Below are 24,561 nucleotides of genomic sequence, written 5' to 3' on the forward strand. Positions count from 1 at the left end.
GTGTCTTTGTTGGGTGCCTGCCACATACAACCATCCACAATCTCCACACTGTGTTTGAGCAGCTGGATGACACTGGAAAAAGTCAGGCTAATTAGCTTCACTTTAGATTCATGGCAGAAACCTTAAATGGGCAGTAGAAACTTCCTGGAAATTCTACCATATTGCCTTAGTGTGTTTACATTTCCACTCCCAGAAATGTCTATTTCATACCTTCTCTCTTTTCAAACTCCCCACCCCACCTCAGCTGATGATCTTTTCTTCACAAGAACACAGACGCCATCTCTGTTTCTTGCTTCCATGTCTACAAAACTTATTTGCATCCCACTGCATCCTTTTCTCCCTCCTCCTGTTGCATCTTCTCTAAGAGTTAACGATCCACCAGCACCTTGATTCCACTCCCTCCCACCTCCGGAAATCCTTACTTCATCAACTAGTCCCCCTATCTCCAAAGTGGTTCCTTCACTTCAGTATCTAAACTTGCATAACTTTCTTCTATTGTGTTCAAAAAAATCATTACTGTTTTGTCTCTCTCTCTACATATTGTCTTTACTCTTTCCACTTCCTCATCTCCCGCTCACTCCTCATTCCACTATTATTATTACTGCCCAAGGGAGTTCCTCTGCTCACCACAAGTCTTGCCAATAGTCAGGAGGCAAGGTGGTAGAAGAGAAAAGACTTTATTACAGCTTGCTAGCAAGAGGGGAGATGGCCGACTAAAGTCCAAAAGAACCATCTTACAGAACAAAGACTACAGGCCAGTTATATACAGGGCTGGCCTCCAGCTCGGGGAGGCATCTGGTCTCCAGGTGGGGCAGACACCTGGTCTTAGTTCCTGATAGTCCTTTGTTTTACTGGATCGGAGAACGGAGCAATGCCCTGTACCCTGATCTCTCAGTTGTCATTGATGACGGCTACCAGCGTAGGCTCTCTGCCTGGGGGATCATCACATTCCTAAGGAACTCAAAAGGACAAAGTTATTGACTTATAGCAGCTGGGAGGGGCCACAAAATCTACAGAGCATGCCTGGGTTAGTTAGTCAGAGGTCATTCAAAGTTACAATATGGTTTCTTTTCTACAATATGGCTTCCCTTGTGTCAACCTTGTGTTGAGCTGGTATCATTATTTGGTTTCTAGTTCCTTCACTTTACTGAACTGTTCTTGCTCAGCTTCTAACTGTCTATATTGTGAGTCCAACAGACCCCGTTGGGTCACCATCTTTCTCATTCTCTCTGCAGCGCTTGATGTGGTTGACTCTTCCTTCCTTTTGGAGATACAGGCTTCCTCTGCTTGCTCAGGTGCCACATGCCCCTGATTTTCCTCCCATGATAGGGCACATCCCACCTCGCCCTGACAAGGCACTCACTTGCCTGGGCCCTCACACAACTCTCACCTGTGGTCTCTGACCATTCCAGGTATGACCGGAACAAGCTCTCCCTAAAGGAGGTCATGAATGTACAATACGTTTCCTGTATGAACCCCACAGCAGGCAGCTTCACCATCAACCCACGACTTCAGGTATGGGGGAGCCATGGTACCAGAGTCCAAAATTCTACCTCACCAGGGCTGATGTTGCTTGATTATAAGTAATAATTGGCCCTTCCCTGTCCAGCCTCTTAAAGTGATAAATCATACAGGATGCTGACTTGCATTTCTAGGGGACAGAAAAACTCCTAGACACAGAGTCATGAAGCTTTTAGAGCTGGAAAGGGTCATAGAGGTCATCTGATTCAACTCATTCTTCAGAATGAGAAACCTCGGGGAGAGGAAATGACTCTCCCAAGGTCATATGGATACTCAGTGTCATATTCAAATTTGGACTCAGATTCACTGAGTTCATGTTTAGCTCTCCTGCTACTGCACCTTGCTGACATCTTTGACCAAAGATCCAAAGCCCATTATTCCTCCAGTCATTTTAGGTTCAACCTAAGTTTAGGTTTAGTGTGAGATATGTGACCAGAATGTAGAATTCAAAGCCCGTATAAGAATCCTTCGTTGTTTTATCCAAATCCAGAAAAGATGATTTTTATTCTGTGATAAGGGATGTCTAGCTCATGGCCTCCTCCACATGCCTCTGTTTTCTTGTGCAGCGTCACTTCAGTGTGTTCGTCCTTTCCTTTCCGGGAGCAGATGCCCTGTCCTCCATCTACAGCACCATCCTGACTCAGCATCTAAAGCTTGGAAACTTCCCAGCGTCGTTGCAGAAATCCATCCCCCAGCTGATCAATCTGGCCCTCACCTTCCACCAGAAAGTCGCCACCACATTCCTGCCCACAGCGATCAAATTCCACTACACCTTCAATCTCAGAGACTTCGCCAACATCTTCCAGGTGAGTCCATCTGCTCCGAATCACCTTAGAAGGCTTAGTCATCATCCAGTTCCTTCCATTCTTAGTAAAATAATAGTTAACGCAAAACTCTTAGGCAAAGGCACAGCTCATGTGGAGTCATGAACATAAACAGGTAGACAGAGTGCCGTGGACTCCATGAGGAAGGACTTCAACAAAAGTTCTGTTTGTGGATTAAATTATTTCCCAGTAAACAGAATGCATTTCTGAGTTGGTTCCTTTGGGCAGGAGAAGGCTCAGCATCTTGGAGATAACATTGTATAATGATTGTAGCATGCCTAGGAAAGAAAATGGCACAGAAGAAAGAAAAACTATTTTGCAGCCTCTGGTGGCACACCCATTGTTCTTGGGGTGAAAAAGAATATCCCCCAAACCGTGTAGGATAGGTCTGCTTCCTGAAGAAGTCATGTCATAATAATCCTAAGACACCATCTGCCATCCCCTGGGATGCCTCAGTCCTAAAAATTCCAGGTCCTTTTCCAGGCCAAAGCCATTTTAGATCCTTCCAGCTGCTCATCTGAATAGTGATGGCCTGTCTCTGCCCGTTTCTTCTGGTAGCTTGGCCCTTTACTATCAAACTTCAAGACGGTAATGCAGCAAACCTGGTCCTGTCTTCCCCTTGGTCTGATACAGCATCCTCACATGATGGAGTCCACAACTCCCCCGTCCTGGACAAGAATCTGCAGAAACAGCTTTTCAGAGACGCCCCTCCCCAAGATAGCACTGAGCCATTAGTGAGGGAAGGATGCCGTTTACGCCAAGCAGAGGCCACAGCTGTAGGGAAGTGACAGTGTGACCAGGGAGTGAGGCACGACCTTCCACAGGGAGCGCATGTGTTTGGAATTAATTATTCAGGGCTCCACCTGTGCAGGTAAGACTCCGGGGAACCTCAGATCTCAGCAAAGTTCAAGACCCTGAGCACATAGGGCCTGCGTGTTCCAGCCAGGACTCTGGGTTGTAAAGAGCAGAAACCTACTAAACATTAGTTCAAAGACCTAAGAGCTGTACTCCAGAAAGGCTTAGGCTGAAGGTGGAGCTGCTGAGCCCCACAGCAGGGCTGTCTCTGAGAACACATCTAAACTGGCTTGGGACAGCACTCCTGGATCGTGCAGCTCCCAAACATTAACTCAGCTAAAAATGGGGAAACAGAGATTATATAGATTTGCCTAAGAGCACACAGCGAGCCAGTGAAGGAAACGGAACTAGAATCTGTGTCTTCAGGTTCCTGGCCTGGAGCCCTTCCCACCACACCGTTCTGTCCTTCTTGTCCTTGCTTGTGATGAAGAGAACAAGCATAAGACAGTTAAGGCAGTGAGAAAGACTCAGCTCCAAGCCTGTAAAGCCTGCAGCTCTGTGGCCCTCGGGCCCGGACAATGGCAGAGTTTGTGCTTACCCTCTATTGTCTGCCATTTGTTGAGCATTAATTGAGAAAGACATTTTTTATCACACAAACCCTCTCTTCAATCTCACTGCAGCCCCATGAGGTAGAGGTGTTGCCATCCGCATTTTCCAAATGAAGAAAAAGGAGTTAAAGTCATTTGATCAAATTCACATTGCTCATGGTGGCAGAACTAAAAGGAGAAGAGGCGATTAAGTCTTTTACCAGAAGCTCGCAGCCCTAGCTGCTGCTTGGACAGGCGCCTTGTCACCTGTACAGCCTGAAATTTGTCTTCACGACAACCCTTTGGGTGGGATACACATTATTATGCCAATTTTACAGAGGCTCGAAGTTCCCAGCTAGTAGATGCAGTGTCAATGGTCATAGAGGTAGAAAAGCATAAACGATGTTGCTGGAATAACAAGTATTCCAGCCCAGTGGGAACGGAGAGTGATATGGAGGGACTGGTGAGAGAGGAGACTGGGAAGATAATCTGAGACCAGAGTGGGCCCTCATAGAGAGTCTGACTTTAGTCTGTAATAATAGCTGCATTTATTGAACACAGTCATAAGCCCTGTGCATCTATTAGTTCATAATTTAATCCTCACAGCAACCACAAAGGGCAAAATCCTCATTATTTCCAATTTAGAGTTGACAGAACTGTGCTACAGACAAATCAGATACCTTGAGCATGATCACGTAATGGTAAGCAGCAGAGCTGGCATCCAAAACTTAGAATGTTCAGCCTCACTGTGCAGGTGATTAAGGGTGACAAAGGCTCCTTGAGGAAGGACGGTTCTATTCCAGCCTTGTTTTAGTGGCAACTGGTGCAGTGCCAGGGAAGAACCAAGGAGACGAGATAGAGAGCGAGGTGGGGTCTACGTCGCTTGTTCCCTGTGGCCTATTTCTTTGCCTGACTCAGGCAGCCTGAGTGGCAACCCCCTGGGCTCTGTATCCCGGCCAGGCCTCTCTGCAGCCTGCCAGCTGTCAGCCACCTGCCACAAGCATGGGAAACTGCCTCTGCCATCGGAATGCCTGCCTGCCTTCAACCACACAGCCCCTCGCACTCCCCCTCCAGAGGAGAGTGTCAAGCTCAGAGCTTGATAACAACCTCCCCCTGCCTCCCTCCCTTCCTGCCTGTTTGTCTAGAGGCCTGATGTAAGAGATGAAGGGGATGCTTGAATGCCCACTAGGAGACAGGCATTGCCTAAAGAACACACTGTTTTCCTCCATCCAGCTTGATTCAGGGCTCAATAATTCAGACCTTCCTTGCGCTTCCCTCACTCGGCCCCAGTCAGGACAGAACATGATAGTGCTGGAGTAGCAGAAACCATTAACCTTTCCCGTCTCAGTGCTACACGTAACTATCTAAGATGCCGCAAAGTTTGCACTTGACACACTCACATTGACTCAGCCCTTAATTGTCCATCAGCCTGAGTGTGTGGCTGTAACAGGGCTTATAAACTCCAATGGATGGCTCATCTCACTATAGATCACAAAGTCCTAGAAGCAAGATTTCTGCTTGGTGTTTCTCCTGCCCTCTGTGTCTCGTACGCGGCTGATACCAGGAAAGCAGAGGAGAGAGAGGCTGAGATATGCGTGTGGGTGGCGCTAAGGGGCCCTGATGGAATTTCTTTTTATAAAAAAAAAAAATATTAAAATATAATAGGCAAGAAAAAAAGCGCACAAGACATAAGCATACAGCTCGGTTAATTGTCACAAAGTCATCACACCTGTGTAACCACAATTCAGGTCAAGAAGTAGCATGTTCCCAGCAGCCCTGAAACTCTTCCTTTCTCTTCCTTCCGTTCACTCTTTCCTCCACCTCCCAGAGGTAAATACTGTCTGGACTTCTAACACCAGATGTTATTTTGGCCTAGTTTTAGACTTTATATAAATAGAATCATATGGGAAATATTCTTTTGCATCTTTGTTCGATAACCTGTTTGTACATAAATATATAATCATGTTGTTGGTAAATAATAATAACAATTTCTCTTTTTCCAATCCTTAAATCTTCTAATTTCTTTTTCTTGTCTTACTGTGCTGGCTGCAACTGCCAATACAATGTTGAAGAGAAGTGATGGGAGAGGCATCTTGTTGCATTCCTAATTTTAGGGTGAAAAGCTTTTAATAGTTGATCGTTAAATATGATGCTTACTATAGATTTTTGTGGATGGTCCTTGCCAAATTAAGAAAATTTCTTCCTGCTTGTAGTTTACTAAGAGTTTAAATCATGAATGTATATTGAAACTTAACAAATAATTTTTCTGTATATGTTGAAATAATTATATTGATTTTTTTCTCCTTTGTTCTGGAAATGTGATGAATTACACTGATTGTTTTTGAATGTTAAATCAACCTTGCTTTTCTAAAATCAATCCAACTTGGTTGTTACATGTAGAACTTTTTATATTTTGATGGATTACATTTGCTATCTTTTTCTATATAATTTTTGCATCTATATTAATAATATTATCCTGTAATTTTCCTTTTTCTAGTATTCTAAGGTTATAAAGTCCTCATAAAATGCATTAGGAAGTATTCTCTCTTTTTCAACTTTCTGAAAGATTTTGTAAAACATTGTATTTTGCCTTCCTTAAATATCGGAAGAATTTACTAGTGAAACCTTCTGGAGTTTTCTTTGTGGAAGATTTTAAATTGTGAATTCAATTTCTTTAACACATATTAGACAGTTCAGATTTTCTATTCATGTATCAGTTGTGGTAAGATGTCAAAGTCATCACCAGTTTCTAATTTATTGGCATAAAATTGTTTATAAAACCCTATTATCTTTTAAATATCTGTAGTATTTGACATTATGTCCTCTTTCTTATTCTGGATGTTGATTATGTGTGCCTTTTCTGTTTTTCTCTTTTTATCGTCTAACAGCCTTACTAGGGAATTCTCAGTTGTGCTAGTCTTTTAAAAGAAACTGAAAAGTAGATCAATATTATGTTTTTTACTTTATTGACTATCTCTATTGATATCTGTTTTTTATATTATTAATATTTACTCTTTTCTTTATAATCTCCTACTTCCTTGGGTTTAGGGCTAGTTTATTCTTTTTCTAACTTCTTGACATGGTTACTTAGATCATTAATTGTCAGCCTTTCATCTCTTCTAAAACATTCATTTTAAGGCTATAAATTTATTTCTAATTATACCATTCACTGCATCATGCAAGCTTTTATATGTTATACTTTTATTATCATTAATTTCATAATATTTCTTAATTTCCCCTATGATTTCTTCTTTAACTCATTGGATATTTAGAACTATATTACTTTATTTTCCAAAATTTAGGGATTTTTTAGTTATATTTCTTTTATTGATGCCTAGCTTGATTTCAATGTTATCAGAAAATATACTCATATGATATGATTTTAATAACATATTATATATAATAAACTATAATATGATTTAAATAAAATATGATTTTATTTCTTTGAAATTTCTTGAGATTTACTTTATGTCCCAAGAGAGGACAAATGTGCACTTTTAAAGTGATGCATTCTGCCTGTGTCAGGTGTAGTTTTATCAATATGTCAATTAGGTCAAGCTTGTAAATCATATTGTTTAAGTTTTCTATATCCTTACTGATTTTCTTTGTCTGCTTGTTCTGTCAGTTTCTAAAAAAGATATGTTAAAATCTCCCACTGTGATTGTGGACATATCAATTCCTCCTTTTATTTCTGTCATACGTGCTTTATATATTTTGAACCTATGTTATTAGGTGCATACAAATTTAGAGTTACTGTATCTTTGTACTGAATTTACCCTTTTCCTATTATTAAATGGACTTCTTTATTTCTAAAAATAGCCCTTGCTTTAAAGTCAACTTTGTATGATATTAGTATGGTTACTCCATATTCTTTTAGTCAGTATCTTCATGATATATTGTTTTCCCATTTCTTATCCCACCTTTTTTGTATTCTTATATTTAATTTATATCTCCTATAAGCAGCATATAGATGGGATTTTTTTAAATCAACTGTGATAATCATAGTCTTTTAATTAAAATGTTTAGTTCATTTAGATTTTATGTTATTTTATATAATAATATATTTAGGATTAAATCTAATTTATACCATTTGTTTTCAATATGTGCTACCTATTCCGTTTTCTTTCCTCTCATTCCTTGTATTCTATTGAATATAGTTTTATTCTTTTATTTTCTCCCTCCTTTAGCATGCTATACATCATTTTACTATTCATCTAATGGTTACAAAATGCATCATTTTATCCTCTTTTTCTTCTATAAATTAGTGCTTTTATCAATTGCTATACATGCAACGATCTCAGAACAATTTACTTCTCTCCAATTCTTATTTTATTCTTATTTATTTTAATTCATTTGTATTGAAAACCCATAATACACTAATGTTTTTATGTTAGTAAGTCAACATTTATCTAGGCATTCACGTGTTACTAATCCCATTGCTCTTTATTCCTGCTGCATTTCTGTTCTTGAATTTGGAATCTTTTTTAAAATTCTGGGCCTTTTTTTTTTTTAAGTATGCTTTTTGGTGAAGAAGATTGGCCATGAGCTAACATCTGTTGCCAATCTTCCTTTGTTTTTCCTCCTCAAAACCCCGGTACATAGTTGTATTTCCTAGTTGTAGGTCATTCTAGTTCTTCTATGTGGTATGCCTGCCACTGCATGGCTTGATGAGCGATGCATAGGTTCATGCCCAGGATCCAAACTGGTGAACCCTGGACTTCCAAAGTAGGACACACAAATGTAAACACTCAGCCGTGGGGCTGGCCCCTGGAATAATTTTTATTCTGCCTGAAGAATTCCTTTGGTATTTACTTAGTTTATATCTGCTAGAGAAGAATCTCTCAGTTTTTATTTGACTGAAATGTATTTGTTTCTTATTTTTCAAGAATTTTAGGAGGGCATTTAGAATTCTAGGTTGGAAGCTATTTTCTTTTAGCACTTTGAAGGTGTCATTCCATTCTATTCTGGTTTCCATTGTTTCTGTTGAGAAAGTATCTCTGTTTTATTGTTTCTTTGAGGGTACACATATTTTCTTCACTTGCCAGCTTTTAGGATTTTCTCTTTGTCTTTGATTTTCCAAAAATTTCACAATTATGCCTAAGTTGTCCAAGGTGGTATTTTTTGTGTTTATCCTTCTTAATGTTCGTAGCATTTTTGAATCTGGTTTGATGTCTTTTTTCAGTGTTAGAGAACTTGCAGTCCATGTCTCTTCAAATATTGATTCTGCTTCCCTCTCTTTTCTTCTTCTTTTATTCCAATGCACATATATGGACCTTTTCACTATATCCCATATGTCCTGTATGCTCTTTTCCTTTTTTTTTTTCCTGTTTGTGATTCAATCTGAATATTTTGTGCTAATCTCTTTTCCTGTTCCTTAATTCTCTTTCCAGCTGTGTCTGTTCTGCTATTAATCCCGTTTGTCAAGTTCTTAGTTTCAGTTTGGTCTATGATCAGCTATTCTGCAATTACAAAAACCAGAAGTCTTGATGGAGGTTTTTGCTATGTTTTCGGAGTTGAAGAATTCAATATTAGTCCATTCATTTTTTCAACAAGCATTCGTTGAGAATCTAGTTTATGTCAGGCTCCATGTGAGATGCTAGTAATACAATGATAAAAATAAACCACATCCAAGATGAAGTCTCTCAATTTCCCTGCCTTTGAAACACTCACCATGACCTGGAAGAAGCAAACCTGTACAAAGAAAATTAAATTTAGAACTAATAATTCTTCTATAATAAAGATTTATGTATAAAGGGTTATGTGGAGCACATCAGAAGGAATGCTATTGAACAGGAAAGGAGATGTCATGGAAGACTTCAACAAAGAGGTATCAATTGACCTAGATCTTGAAACATGAGTATAGCAAGCAAAGCAGAAGACATGATGGCACAGAAAGTATATAGGGTGAGAAAATAATTTGAATTTTGTGAAACTGAAATCTAAATTTTATGGAAAGTGGTGGTGAGATTGATCACGAGGAAACAGACTGGTAGGCATATGACAACCAGCCCTTTATGCCATGCTGATGAATCTGAGCATTATTCTGTCAGTCATAAGGAGCCATTAAATAACCCCTTTTCCTTTAAGGCAAGAAAGAAAGCAGTGAGGGCAAACAGAGATATAGATGTGTTTGAAGTTATAGAACTTGTTGAGGTTGTTAAGGGGTTCTAATCTTGGTGGTCTCCATTTTCAATAAAAAAGAAGGCTAAGACATTGACTTTGTAACAGAGAGAGGTAACAGAGAAATTTGGAAAGAATAGTAAATGTTTGGAATAATCTTATGGCATGTAAGAAGGAGAACCTACTAGAGATGAATAAATGGATTGCTGACCTGCAAAGGAAACTATAGTCCTTTGTCATCATTCTGATTTTACATAAGCAATTGTCTCCTAGACTAGTTTTCAAATGGCACTTGTGGAATTGAATACAGCAGAGAAGCCACCTCCGCCATCATCGTGGTGATTTAGAATGTAGAGGTTAAAATTCCAGGTTCTAAGTTCAGGCAGACCTTGTAGGTTTGAACTAAGGTTACTTAAGTGTATGACATTGGGCATGCTTCCAGTCTGTCTGAATCCCAATCTCCACATTATACAAAACGGATGCAGTAAAAATTACTTTGTAGGATCATCATGATGGTTAAATGAGCTCTGTCTGGCAAAACATGTAGTCCAGTGCCTGTCATATAACTGACTTCAGTGAACTGTAGCTGTTGTAGCTATAAGTTGTTATTCATGTATTTTAGTCTTTCTGTTTGCTTTTTGTCTGTTCTTAAAGGGCCTTCTCTTCTCCTCAGTGGAATGTGTAAAATCCCCACAGGACCTAGTAAAGCTCTATCTGCATGAATCAAATCGGGTTTATCGTGATAAGATGGTGGAAGAAAAGGACTTTGATCTTTTTGATAAAATCCAGACAGAAGTGGTGAAGAAAATATTTGATGTGAGTATTGCCCTGTGAATTTTTTTACTTTTGAAAAATAATGTTAATTATGCAGATGATTGCCCAAATGATAAAATCTAGCCCATAAATTAGAGAAAATCAGAGATTAGATAAGCAAAAAAATTCTATTATTTTCCCAAGGTAAAAATTGCTGGAGCAAGAAGAGACACAAATTATTGAAAGAATCTCAGTGTTGAGAAAGTCTATGGAGACCATCTGATCCAAATCCTCATCCTGTACTAACTCCTTTCTGTAGCATTTCCCAGATTGGTCATCCCAGTTGACACTCCAGCATCCTTGGAAATGCACAATCTCGTGTTTCCAAAGGAAACCATTTTGGAACTGCTAATGACTGGAAATTTAGAACAATTTTGAAATTTGGAACAATTTTAAAGACTGGAAATTTATTCTAATAATGACCTAAAATTTATTTCCCTGTCCACTAATCCTAGGTCTACATGACAACCCTTCAACTATCTTAAGACCATTTATCTTGTCCTTCCTGAGTCTTCTCTTCTCCAGGTCAGATAGCCTCTGTCCTCTTAGCCATTTCTGACATGGCTTGTTTTCAAAGCCAGAGAAATTTGACATCATCTTGGTTACTGTCCCATCAGTTCTCCCCTCTGAAATTGTGGTGCCCAACTTTCATCACACCATCTCAGTGGAGTGTGCCCAAAAGTAAGAGCATCATTCTGCTGTTCTCATATGCTATAGTTCTGTTACTGTGTTTCCCAAAACGTGTCCTGCTAAACAGTATTACTACAATATACTCTTTAGAAACAAGACATCTATGATAAAATAAGTTGAGAAAGTACTTCATATTATATTCCCCTCTCAGAAATTCACAGCGCATTTAGCATATTAAAGCCCTGAAAATCCTGAATAACCCTGATTCACATATCATTTCCCAAACATATTGGACCCTAATACTATTTTCCTTCCATAAAACCTATTAATAATTTGCAAAATGAGTGGTTCATGGAATATGCCTTGGGAAACACTGACACATTGACACAGCCTGAGATCATGTTACGTTCTTAGTGTCAAAATTACTACACAACTAACACTGAGCCTTCTGTTGATCAAAGCGCCATACTTTTCCACACATACTGCTATCTGTCATCTCTCGAACTTAGAAAGAATTAAATCTTGTATTTAAATGTACCTAGTTATCCCTATGTTCACCTTGTTAGGTTTAGCTTCATATTTTTTTCCTGGTGACACCCTGGGTCTACCTCTGAAGATATTTACAGTCCGTCCCAACCTACATGGCAGTCTTTTGAATGTTTGGACAGCATTTTAAGTAACTTATTTCAATCTGCTCTTTACTAGGCCAGACACCTTGAATTCCTCCACTTAACCCATCATTTTTATATAGCCTGATGTTCAGCACTCTCACATCTTAGATGCCCCTCTCTGAGCAATGTAGAGTTTGCCAACTTATGTATTCACTCTTAGTTCTGCAAATGAGCCTTAACTGTCTTCTTAGCTTGATCTGAGCTAGCACTTTAGAGTAAGAACACTCAGTCTTTGAAAGAGAGGTTCCTATGTGGGTCTGTAGACTAAGGACACATCCTTTTGATCATTGACCCAGATATAATTAGTACTGCCATTATCCTTCTCCCAAGAACGTTATGAAATGCCAACCTGAAGCACCTTTGGTTGTACCAAATCCTAATTAGTACCGGTATCAAAGAAAAATTGCCAAATTTCTACCTAGGAAGAGATACAGTCCTGTTTCACCATAAAAGCTTAAAGTTCTCTGATTCATGGCCCTTGTGTGAAATGGTGTCACTATTAAGAAATCTTTGGTTCAATGTGTGCATTGGTTTTCTCTCTCCCTTCTACACAGCATGGCTCTGATCATAAAATCGGCGACTTGTTTTGTTCATCAAAGAGTCTTTGTAGGCCAGGGTTTTCAGAACTGCGCTTCAGTTGTCCTCTGCTAGATCATTAGTGTAAACTGACTGACATCAGGATTGATTCCCAGTGTATTAGCCCGTTTTCAAACTGGGTGAAGGTACTCCCATATCATTTTCCATGTGTTTTCCTCAACTAGCAAGAACAGCTCTCCTGCATTTCGTTAACATCTTATCCCAATGACTGGCATTTATTGTTACTGTCTGGCAAAGCCAGAATAGTTCAGGGGTTTCCTATGGCCCTAAGCCATCTTCAAAATGTGATAACTCTTTGCCCTTTAACTCTTTCCCCTGCTTTCTGCCTATCACCGGGCAGCTGTCCTGGTTCCTCTGTAGTTGTCACTGTCATCCTCACTTTCCCTCCTATGGGCTTACAAGGCTAACCCTACAGTGACTAATGCCCTGGGCAATGCCCCCCCTGGTGAATAGCATGCTGTTTACCTCTTTCCCAGGTGGATCTCCCAGTCTGAACTTTAGAAGAAAAAGATGACAGAAGGGGACAATTGCTCATGCTGGTATAAATTCCTACTTATGTATTAGAAAACCTATTCTTTCTTGGACCTACTTCCTCTATAGCCTTTCTTTCTCTTGAAGTCTCAGGATTTGGGTTTTGATAAGTAAATAATTCCTTTCTGAATTAAAAAAATAAAGATAGCTGCCTCTTTGATACTTTGAGGATAGGTTGGTGGTGAAGAGACCTAGACTTCATATCTTTTAAGTTTATTGAGTCGTACTAGATATTTATTAAACATAGTAAGGTTTGCCCTGTGGGCAAGAGTTGACACACAATAAGCCCAAATCTTTATGGAAGTTTTATAAATAGAGGTTCTCCTGAAAATCTTTTAAGATTGTCAATGTTCCCATTAAACAAACCAGTCGCCTAAGGATGGATTATTTTTGATGTACCTAAGATGGTACATTTTTCAGAAGCCAAGCCCTCTCCGCTGAGGCTATGAAGTTGGGGCTGCCAACCTGTAGCATGTAATCCCACAGGAAACAGGAAAGGGTGTTTGATGGCACTGCTGTGGATTGAGGAACAAGACCTGTTGGCATGGCTATGGGAGAGATGAGGCCATTGAGCCATGATCCCCTTCACCCAACACTGGTGAAAGAGCCCCTGCTTTGGGAAATCCACCCTGGGTCCCCCTCCACTCCTCTGCTTGGACATGGGCTCTTATTGTGCACATGTGAAGGGTACCTCCCACCTTCCACTTCCCATCCTCAGCCCTCAAGGAATAAGAAACATCATCCATGACTTCATGGAGCAGGTAAATGAATGTTAAACATCCACTTTATAAGGGCTTCTCAAGAGGAAGGAAGTGTTGGAATCAGCACTGATACTTAGTTTTTAAGGAATGTGCCTAGAGAAAAGGTAAATCAGATGTCTCCACTCTGTGTGGAATCAGAATTGAGAGCCACTAAGGAGGGTCTTGTCCCTGTGTCTCATTGCCAGGATATTGAAGAGACTATGGAGCAGACCCGAAGCCTGAACATGTATTGCCACTTTGCAAATGGCATAGGGGAGCCCAAGTACATGCCTGTACAATCGTGGGAGCTTTTGACCCAGACTCTGCTGGAAGCCTTGGAGAACCACAATGAAGTGAACACAGTGATGGACTTGGTTCTCTTTGAGGATGCCATGCGCCATGTGTAAGTGTGCTTCTCTTGTTGCCCTTTCTCAGTTCCCTCCTCTTCCCAATGTCACGGATTTCATTTGGGCATTTGAGGACACTTTGATAAAACCAGGAAAGCAGCTACTTCTTCTGCCATGAAGGTCAAGATAGGAGCTGGTAGAGCAGCAGCTGCAGCTTCTGCCACTGGCCCTAGGGGGCAGCATAGTGCTGAACTGGGGCAGAAGTGGATTTACTTCCTTGTCTGCCTTTTACAAATCCCCGGTCATGATCATGGTGATACGAAGGGAAAATTTGAGAGCCCAAAAGAGGCACCAGGACAACTCAGACCTGCATCTCCATCCCATACTAGTCCAAGGGCTAATATTAAAAAAATGAGATTGAAGGTTTTTGTTTAAGTGCACACATATTTAAAAAGGTAAATATCCTTTCAAGTGTTGTTGCTATGAAATGAATCATTGACAGTAGTCACCAAGCCTCCCAGATCATTTATACTCACACCAATGCTATCCCTATACTGCTCCTTACATTCCCCAATCTGGGTCCCATTTACCACCCCTCCCTGCCAGTCCAAATCCTTCCACCCTGCCTCCAGTATTTACAATCTTCAACAGCAAAATCTACTTCATCTTCAGCTTTTTTGAACTATCCCTTCACTGATAAATTCTAACTGAAATCTGGCTGGCTTTGAGTTGAAGAAAGCTGTTTTTTCTTCTCATTCTATGCACCCCAGAGCCCAGAGAGAGGTAAGCACCCTCCTCACCCCCAATGGCATATTTAAACCATTTCTCCTTTTATCCTTCACAAAGCCCAGTTCTTTTGAAGCACAAGTAATTGGACTTTCATACTCATTACCACTCCTTGTTACTGCCACCTGCTAACATCCAGTTACTCCTCATCCTTTACCAATGACCTTTGTGTTGGGACCATCCTTCTCTCCTCAGTCATACCTTTCTTCGTTCCCTGCATCTGGGTAACACCTAGTCTTTCTCTTCCTTGATCTCCTTAGCTCCAGTGATCTTTCTTCTATTCCACCTGAGCCATTTACGTGTTCTTATCCTAGAATTTCTATCATCAGCGATGAACCCACCTCCAAAATCTCTATTTCAAACATCCCACTCTCTGACTTGTACCTCCTACCCTTCCAGTCACCTGCTCTAGTTTTTATTCTGGCTACTCTTAAACTTCATCAAGACTTCATTTCATGGAGACAACTACTTTCTCAAACTCTTTCATCCCTCCACCTACCATGTCTTTACTTTCCTCAACCACCATAGACCCCATCATCCCAATATGCAAGCACCCCTAACTTTCCTGTCACTGTATCCCTGTGACAAAACTCCACTCTAGTTAAGACTACTGTCTTCTTATTCCACACCTGCCTGTAAGCATCTGGAGAAGAAAAATCCCCCACCACGTGACTTGGTTTGCTTCAGATTTTCAGCCACAAATATCAAATGGGCCCTCAACTTTGCTAGAAATCCTCCTCCACTACCCTGGGAAGTTTGCTCTCTTCCCTTCCTGTGATGGCTGCATCATACATTTTTCTTCTCTTCTCAAGTTTCTGAAGTCTCTTCCTTCTCTTTCTTTGTAGTTAATAAACACATCTCTTGTTTTGCTGAGATGAAAGTAACCAGAAGAGAATTCTCTTATCTCCCCAGCCATCAAATCTAACAGCCTATCTGTAACCCACCTGCATCCCACCCACAAATCTGGCCTTCCCTACTATTTCAGTTAATGAGCTGTCCCTGTTCTTACCCAACACAATCCCTCCATGTGCACACTGGACCCCATCTCCTCTCACCTTCTCAGGGACTTTACTCCTTCCTGAAATTATCTCTTCTCTCCTTTCCTCTCCTCCCCTGCCCTCTTCTCTCTCTCTATTTTGCTCTCTTTTTTTCCTCTCTCTCTCTCCCTCTTCCTTCTTACCCCATCATCATTAATTCATTAATTTCTGGGTCGTAGGCATCACATACAAACACGCCATGCTAGCATTTATCAAAAAATAATAAACTATTCTTGACTCTTCTATCCCTTTCCATCTACTGCCCCTTTCTCTGCTGTGTTCACAGCAAAAGTCATTAAAACAGTTGTCTGTACTTGTCAAACGTTCTCACTTCTCATTCTCTCCTCAGTCCACTTACTATCACTTGAACAAAGAAGCTTTTATCCAAGTTGCCACGGACCTACCTCTTGCTAAAGTCAGTTGTCACTGCTGGGTCCTCACTTTATGCTACTTAAGTGCCCTGCTGCATTTGTCATGATTAACCACTCTATTTGTTTACATACATCCATCCAACACATATTTATTGATTAGACCATCTCACTATGAGTTCAAGGATCTTTTTTTATTCATTGCTAGATCCCCAGTACCTAGAACATAGCAAGTACTCAATAAAAATTCTTAGCATGTCATATGGGAATGAATGATGTAGAGAAAAACAGGAGGAAGGGGGATAGAGAGTGCTGGGGGTGATTTTAAGTAGGGCGATCAGAACGCCTCACGGAGAAGGCACCTGCTGGTACAACAGGTAAGAGCTGGTACCACAGGGCTGGTGCATAGTGCTTTGCGTACATCAATTCATTTAGTCTTCACAAAAACCCTGAAGAAAGTAAGGTCTACTATTATTCCTATTTTATTAATGTGGAAGCTGATACCCAGAGAGATGAAGGAAGTTGCCTATCATTACACACCCCAGAAATACAGCCATGAAGTCTGGCTCCAGTGTGTTTGCTCTCAACCATCACACTATGAAGCTCCTTCAGATGCTTCTTTGTCTCCCCCTGTTCCAGTGGAAGCTCCTTGAGCACATGGACTGTCTTGCTCACCGTGGAATCCCCAGTACCTTGGACAGTATCTGGTGCATAGTAGGTGGTCAGTAAATAAGGGTTTTAAAAAGTCTGTTGACTAACCTTGTGAAGCCTCAGTGAGTATTTTCCCTCTTCTTTAAGAGCTACAGAAGCCTGTGTCATAGACTTGGAATTGAGGCAAATCTTTGTCCTTTAAGCGTGGATTTAATTTGGGAGAATAGCAAGTGATGGAGTCAATGTGGTTTCCAACATGGTCGATCAAACCGACTAATACTGTTTTTAGGAAAAAATAAAGCTATGAAAGTTACCTTTTCTTCTGAGGATCCTGAACAGACTCTGAAGATAGTTTCCAAAGAGAAGCCTGTGCTGCATTATCAGTGGCAAAATAACTGGAATAGTGAACTGCCCTGAGGGGGGCAATTCTGAAGAATAAAGTGTATTTGGATGTATAATTTCCTGTACGTTTGTTTAAAAATATCACTGTGCCAAGATTTCATCTTCACACTGTCCTCTCCTCCCCTCCCCTCCCTGGGGCTCCTCAACCCTCTTTGCTGCCTCTACCAGCCAGGTAGAGCAGAAGCTTCTTATACCAGAAAAAGGAATGCCAAGCAATACAGTGAGAAACCTGAGAATGTCAGAAGATCCTATGGCCTCGTATCACTCCATACCGTGCCCGAGGCCGAGGGTTTTAACTCGCCCCAGGAAGGTCCCACTTTCTGATACCCAAGGTGGGAGTAGGCCAGGGCAGAGAAGGACAGTGTGTATGCACTTTCCCAGGAGCCCACAGGGCCAGTCCAGGGGCCAATGTAAGGGACTTTATTTACAGGTGCAATGAAATTTGTGCTCATTTTGATTGTATTATCTGGCTATTTGTTCTCACAACTTGAGTTCTTAGCATTTTCTTCTGTTTGATTCTCCTACGCCTTTCCCAACCATCGCTGCTTTCCTTCCACTGCTTTTATGCTGAACCCAATAATGGAGCACGCTGTAGTGGTTACGCGCACAGGTTCTGGAGATAGAGCCGCACCCAAGTTCAAATCCTGGTTCTGCCACTAATAGGCTGTGGTGCTTTGCAAAGGATACTTAACATCCCCAAGCTTCAATTTCCTCCTCTGGGAAAGGAAGATAATAAGGTTGTCACTGTGTGAAGCGCTTTGCAGTCCGTTAATGTTAGAGGCTTGTTCTCTTGCTTAGCAGTACCATTTTGCTCTCTTACTGACTTTCTTCACCATTTCAGCAGATTCTTGTTCTTTTTCTTAAAGCTTTACACTAGATCTTTTTCCCCTGCTCTTGGCATAATCTTAATCTATCTTTTTATTTGTTTCCCCACTCCCATATATGTTTCTCTGCCTTCTCTTTTTTTCTCTGAGAATCACTACTTCATCATTAACCAAAAAAAATGTCCGACACACTTCTCTTGTGCCCCTTCTTTTGTGTATCCTATCACTTCTCCAGGGTGTGTGTGCATGTGTGTGTGTGTGTGTGTGTTCAGTCTTCAATAAGCCAGCCTCCTCCAGCTGTGCTGTGGTACACCTTCAGCTTTTGTTTTTAATCTCCCAGAAATTCAGTAATGGGCTTAACTTAGACTGCCTTGGTTTTCTGGCCCAGGAGCCCTTTAGAATATTGATCTTCTTTTTAAATTTTGTAATTTAAATGCAAAGTCCTTTGCCCTCGTCAGAGGTTGTTAATGAGTCCCCAGCTGGAGTCTAATGCTGACAGTTGCAGACGTAGCCATTCTTCTTTGGAAACTTCATCGCTAATGATGCATTTCCCATTTAGATATTGAATAGCATGGACCATGCAAAGCTGAGCTCAGGCCTTCCAGAATAGAGCTGGGTGTCAGGCGGCCCAGACAGCCCAGTTGGGCTTCTCCTGCATGCTTGCCTCTCTCCTCCATTAATCCATCCCTGCCCCCTCCTTTTAAGACCAAAACAGATGATTCCTTGCACTTAGCATAAAGAATGATTGCTTACAGCACCCCAAATGTGATGCCGAGTATAAGGAATGGGTTCTTCTGTTAATTTAAGAAAAATTTATTGAATATCTTCAGTGTGCTGGCACTGTGCAAGATGAGTATACACACTCTTCAGATGTCTAGAAACTATGTTTTAATAAGAGAGCTAGAGAAGTGTGAATCTGATACAAGACAGAGTATAAGCATCACAATCAAATAATTGTAAAGAGAAAAAGTAAAATCATAAAAGAACTACATATAGGTCACCAAATAACTCCTTAATATTTACAAAGATAAATTTTAACTACGTAAATTTAGTGACCCACAACTTTAAGTCCAAAAAGCTAAAAATTTCTATACATCTGAAACACATTAAAACTAAATGATAAAAGCAACAAATTAGGGGGATATTTTGAAACATACATAAAGGAGTCTTACAAATCTAGAAGAACACTTCAATTGAGAAGTAAGCAATGGGCATGACAAGGAAATCCACAAAAGAAAAAATATATAATGATTAATAAGAAAAATGTTCAATTGCCTAGAAATCAAAGAAATAAAATTTAAAACCATAATATTTTCAACCATTAAATTGGCAAAGAATTTTTAAAAATATATTAAGATCCCGTGTCAACAAGGGTGGGGGCCAGACTCTCCTAGCCGCTGGCGGTGGGCCTTGTTGACTCACCTACGTTTCTGCTGGGGTTTCCTTTCAAGTACCAAACACATCCCTTAGGAGAGAAGAGGCAAGAAGGACCTATAAACATTTAGTTTATTGATGGTAATTATGACCAAATCATCAGTATATGCAAGAAATTTGCAGTAATAAGAAAATTCGAACCACAGAAACTCTTGAACCCTTTAAACTCATACGTGCTCGTATTTTGTTGACGTGTCAAACCCCACCCACCAAAACTTCCCCAGCCCTTCCTCCAAATTGAGGTTAGCTACTTGCTCCTCCCATAATTACCATTACTTAATTTGAATATGGCATTTCTCTTTATAATATCGGTAACACAAGACAGGAACACAGGATTGTAGCCTGTGCAATTCAGTCTCGGATGTATCCTCTGCTCTCTTTGGTTGGACTTTACCTGAGCTCGTGTTCTACACATTCTTTGGATCCCAAGATCACCAACACCTGTTGTTTCTCCCTCCTTATCCCATCCATTTCTCCACAGTGGCTTGATCACTGTGTTATGTACCCCCAAATTCACTGACAACACATTCTAATTCAACTAATATAATCTAACATATTCTCATCCTACAATATAATAGATTCACTTTTTGATCAATTCTACCCAATAAGAGTACAAATTGGTGCCACCAATCTGGGGACTAATTTTTCAGTATGTATCAATAGCCGTAAAAATTGTCTTACTGTTTGACTCAGCAATTTAATTTTACTTCTAGGAACCTATCCTATGGATATAATTAGAGATATAAACTAAAAATATTTATATGGAATTATTTATGGCTAGAAAGTGTTGAGAACAACCTAAATATCCAACAGTAGGCTATTGCAGATGAGGAACTTACTTCTATACAATGGAATATCATTCCACCATTAAAGACATGGTTTAGCAGATTACTGAGTGGCATAGGGAAACAATCACAGTGTATTGCTACATGAAAAATGGTTTCAAAGCATAATGTTCAGTATACAAGGTGAACCCAATTTTGAAAATTTACAGGATAGAAATATATTGTTTTTAGATGTACTAAATGTATATACACATAAATATATACTTATCCAGACAGACACCAGAAAAAAGTCCAGGAAGACATATAATTAATGTCAGTAGCGTTTATTGCTAGATAGTAGAATTGGGTTTTTTTTCTGTATTTTATGCATTTCGTACAATGAATAGTCATTGTTTTTAGGATGAGAAAAGAAAAGGAAGTAGGAGTTATTTTTATAAAGAATGTAGGTACCTTACATAAGGTATATACATAGTGCTGATGGGAAGTCAGAAAAGATTGGCTGTGTATCCTGGAGGAGGGGCCGTGAACAGCTTGATGGAAGAGCAGCATTTGAGGAAGGCCTGGAGGGGCGGGAGGAGCGGGGTCCTCTGGAGGGCGTGGTCTAAGCCCAGGGCCCGGGAATCTTCCCCCATTTCTGGGGTGGGAGTGTGGGTATTGAGAGTGGTAAGTACAGCTGCAAAGGGAAGAATCCAGAAGCTAAGGAAGTGGGTGTCCTGTAGGTTGACACTAAGGATCCACAAATATTCATTACGAGGGCATCAACATCCAGGAAAGATAAAAGAGGAGAGACAAGAGCTGTGTCAGGGCTCTCTGCTATTCTGCTGACTCTAATTTTGCTACTTCTTTCCTGAGAACGAGCTGTTCTGTTCCTGCTTGTCCTCTAGCCTTGCCTGGATTTTTTTTTTCTAATTGTATGATTTCTACTTTTCTCTTTTTTCTGTCCCTTCCTCTTGCCTAAAACCACAAATATGTGAGGCAAAGTGAAGTGGGGAGATGCGGCAGAGTCAAGCTTGGCTGGGGAGGAGACAGAGGGTAGGCCCTGTGCCCTTCCCCTTGCCACCACACTCGCTCTCCAATCCTGCCTGGCTGCCGCGAGCTCTTCCTCCACTGCCGCCAATTCACCAGAGGCTTCGGCTTACAGCAAAGCAGCAGTGACTTCAATCTACTTGGGCAAGAAGCTGAGGCCAGGTTTGGGTACAATTTAATTCAAGTTTCCCACAGCTGAGCCCAAGATGTGCCTCCAAGGAGGGCGTTCGTTCTCACTTGAACCATTATGCATACTCCTCACAGAGGAAAGTCTGACCGAAGCCATGTGCTCCGCCTCCTTCTCTGTAGCTGCCGTATCAATCGCATCTTGGAGTCCCCGCGGGGAAACGCTTTGCTGGTTGGTGTAGGTGGGAGCGGCAAGCAGAGTCTGACAAGGCTGGCGGCTTTCATCAGCTCCATGGATGTATTCCAGATCACTCTGCGGAAGGGCTACCAGATCCCTGACTTCAAGGTAAGAAGGCTGGCGGCTGTGGGAAGAGACTCAGCCTCTCTCCAGCTACCCACAACTCCCTGTCACTCTTCATCAGCTCTTCAGTTCCCTTGCCCAAAACTTCCCCTTAATTGTCCCTCCATTTTCTTCTTAGATTCTGGGCTGGCAACATGAGGGGCTGTTTTCTCATTAGACTCAGGCTGAGGACAGGGTCCTTCCCAAGGTCTGCATTTGTGAGACGTCAGCTGCTTTAGTTACGTCTCTGGAGCCTCAGCTCTCACCCACATCGGAAGCACATCTATCTCCAATTCAGCACCCTCCTCTCCAGCAGCTCTAGTAAACTTAGGAGGAATTTGGGCAGTCTGCCCAAGTTTTATAAGGAATTCATATTTTAAAAGATAATGCACATTCTGGAAAGTGGAGAAAGGCATTATATACACTTTCCAAAGGTCACTTTGTCCAACTTCCTCTCTTTTCTCCGTGGCCACGGTAGAGGCATGGTAGGGAGTTATGATGTAGTTTCCGTCAGGAGGCTGCGCTTACTGTCTCTGAGAGAATTCCAGCCAGCACTGAGCCAGACGTACCCACCACCTTCCTAATCTCTCAGCCAGTGATGCTCACTGTTGCTCTGAAGCCACAGCTTAGCCTCTTGGTGATTGGCTGAATCCAAGGTCTTACATGAGGTTCACAGTCGGTCAATCTTTAGCATTTCCAAAAAAGGAGAAGACAAGATAGTGCAGATGAGAATTATGCATTTACAGAATGATCCAAGACAGTGGTTCTCGACCTTGGCTATATACTGGAAGCCCTTTCCAATATGCTGATGCCTGTATCCCACCCCCTAGAAATTCTGACTTAAAAGTCTAGGGAGTGGCCTGAGCATCAGGACATTTCAAAGCATCCCCCAGATGATTCTAATGAGAGTTGAAAAACATTGTCTTAGGTAATTCTGTAAATGCATAAGGTTGAGAACCATTGATCTCAAAGGAAGTTTATTAACTTTAAAAGGGAATTATCTGGACACGAAGGAAGCTCTGCTCTAAGGAAAAGCATGAGGCTGTTAGAGAATGAGCTTTGAGTGGTGCAAGAGAGAGAGAAGAGCAAGACTGAGGACTGATGGCTGAGCTCTGCAAAGGATACAACAAAAGAACCAAGACTGACTAAGCTGGAAAAATTCAGGGCTTGGCATCCTAGCCCAAAACTTCGTCCACTTGCAGTTTTGAATGGATGTAATTTCCTACCAGGTGATTGTACGCACACGTGTGTGTGTGTGTGTGTGTGTTTTCCCCAATGTATTTTTTTTCCAACACAAGTCTTTTGCTAGAGCTAGTCATAACAACACAAGACACTGCTGGCATAAGATGTATTCATCCCCTAGGCCGGTAGCTCCAAGTACATGACTCTTCTGTCAAGATTAAGAGCAATTGCTTGCCTCCTGGGGCAAGTCATTCACTTCTATGATGATATAGGTAGCACAGATAAACAGGAGACCACCTCTGTCCTTTGGAAAGCTATTACCTCTTTGCACAAAGCAGGAGTTCTAGAAGCTAATACAAGGGCCACAGTGGTTGTATGAATTAAAGATCATCACTATTTAATTTTACTTGCCCACCGCTATTAAGATCGAAGCCTGAAGGAGGCATATTTTCCTGCCTGTCAGTGCAAGATAGCACTCTTCACTACCTCCTATTACTGTCTTGCTTTGTTTCCCATGGAAGTAGATAAGAAAATGGTCCCATTCCTAAGGAGTGTGTGAAGATCTCTTTCAAGAAGGCCCTCTTCTCAAAGATATCTAATATTGATTGTTTGTGCAGGTGGACCTGGCCAGCTTGTGCCTAAAAGCCGGGGTAAAGAACCTCAGCACAGTGTTTCTCATGACTGATGCCCAAGTGGCTGATGAAAAGTTCCTTGTGCTCATCAATGATCTCTTGGCATCTGGTAAGAGACTCTTTGCACTTGGATGTCTCTAATAGATTCCCCCTGGAGTCAGAGTCATTCCAAGATGGAGATTTGGTCCAAGGTCAGAAGAGCTAGGTCACAGAAATGAGGGTAAAAACTGATACAGTGGAGAACTGGTTCATCAAGGTCCTTCTTGGGTTGGTGCTGGGCTTGCTATCCTAGCTCTTTTGTTTTCCTTTCATTGCAAAACAGACAATAATCTTGAGGCTTTCTTAGTGGGACTAGATCTGATAATAGGAGCAAGAGCAGGTTAAGGACCTGCTGATCTTCTGAGCCCAGAGACAAGGGGCTGCTCCCTTCCCATAACCAAGATGGAGAGAAACTAGAATGTGTGCAGTATTTCAGGTAGGTTAGGTGTTAGCAGGAAGATACACACAGAGAACGTGCATACACAAAACTTACACAATAGGGAAAGTCTAGGTTGCCAATTTAATTGATGAAGGATTCAGAACTTTATGGAAGCAAAGTGGAAACAGGAACAGATGTAGAATACCTCCACATGGTTTTCCTTGGTTTCCAAGGAACTTTACAGGGGCTGTCCACTGCCCTGTGACACTCTCGGTGCAAGATAGGACTTCAGTGGAAAGTTCAACTCTTCATGCTTTACTATCCTTATTTATTTAGGGATTCAGGACTTATGTCAACCATTCTAGAAAAAAGTT

General features: G+C 41.1%; 1 protein-coding gene across 12 annotated transcripts in view; it reads left to right on the forward strand.

Moving 5' to 3' along the window:
* Positions 1-24,561, forward strand: part of DNAH9 (dynein axonemal heavy chain 9) — a 313,704-nt gene that overhangs the window by 160,097 nt on the left and 129,046 nt on the right. For 11 of the 12 annotated variants that reach the window (XR_011523200.1, XR_011523198.1, XR_011523197.1 and 8 more), the window contains 6 exons: positions 1,413-1,515; positions 2,088-2,327; positions 10,502-10,663; positions 14,036-14,232; positions 21,799-21,961; positions 23,755-23,878. Coding sequence is in view for 7 of the 12 variants with exons in the window: in XM_070561099.1 (XP_070417200.1) it covers positions 1,413-1,515; positions 2,088-2,327; positions 10,502-10,663; positions 14,036-14,232; positions 21,799-21,961; positions 23,755-23,878 (989 nt within the window). In the remaining 5 variants the exon portion in view is untranslated. Of the gene's footprint in view, positions 1-1,412; positions 1,516-2,087; positions 2,328-10,501; positions 10,664-14,035; positions 14,233-21,798; positions 21,962-23,754; positions 23,879-24,561 lie in introns of those variants that run through there. The other variant, XM_070561101.1, reaches the window with a different exon arrangement.

The sequence above is a fragment of the Equus przewalskii genome, chromosome 10 (assembly GCF_037783145.1).
Source record: "Equus przewalskii isolate Varuska chromosome 10, EquPr2, whole genome shotgun sequence".
NCBI lineage: Eukaryota > Metazoa > Chordata > Mammalia > Perissodactyla > Equidae > Equus > Equus przewalskii.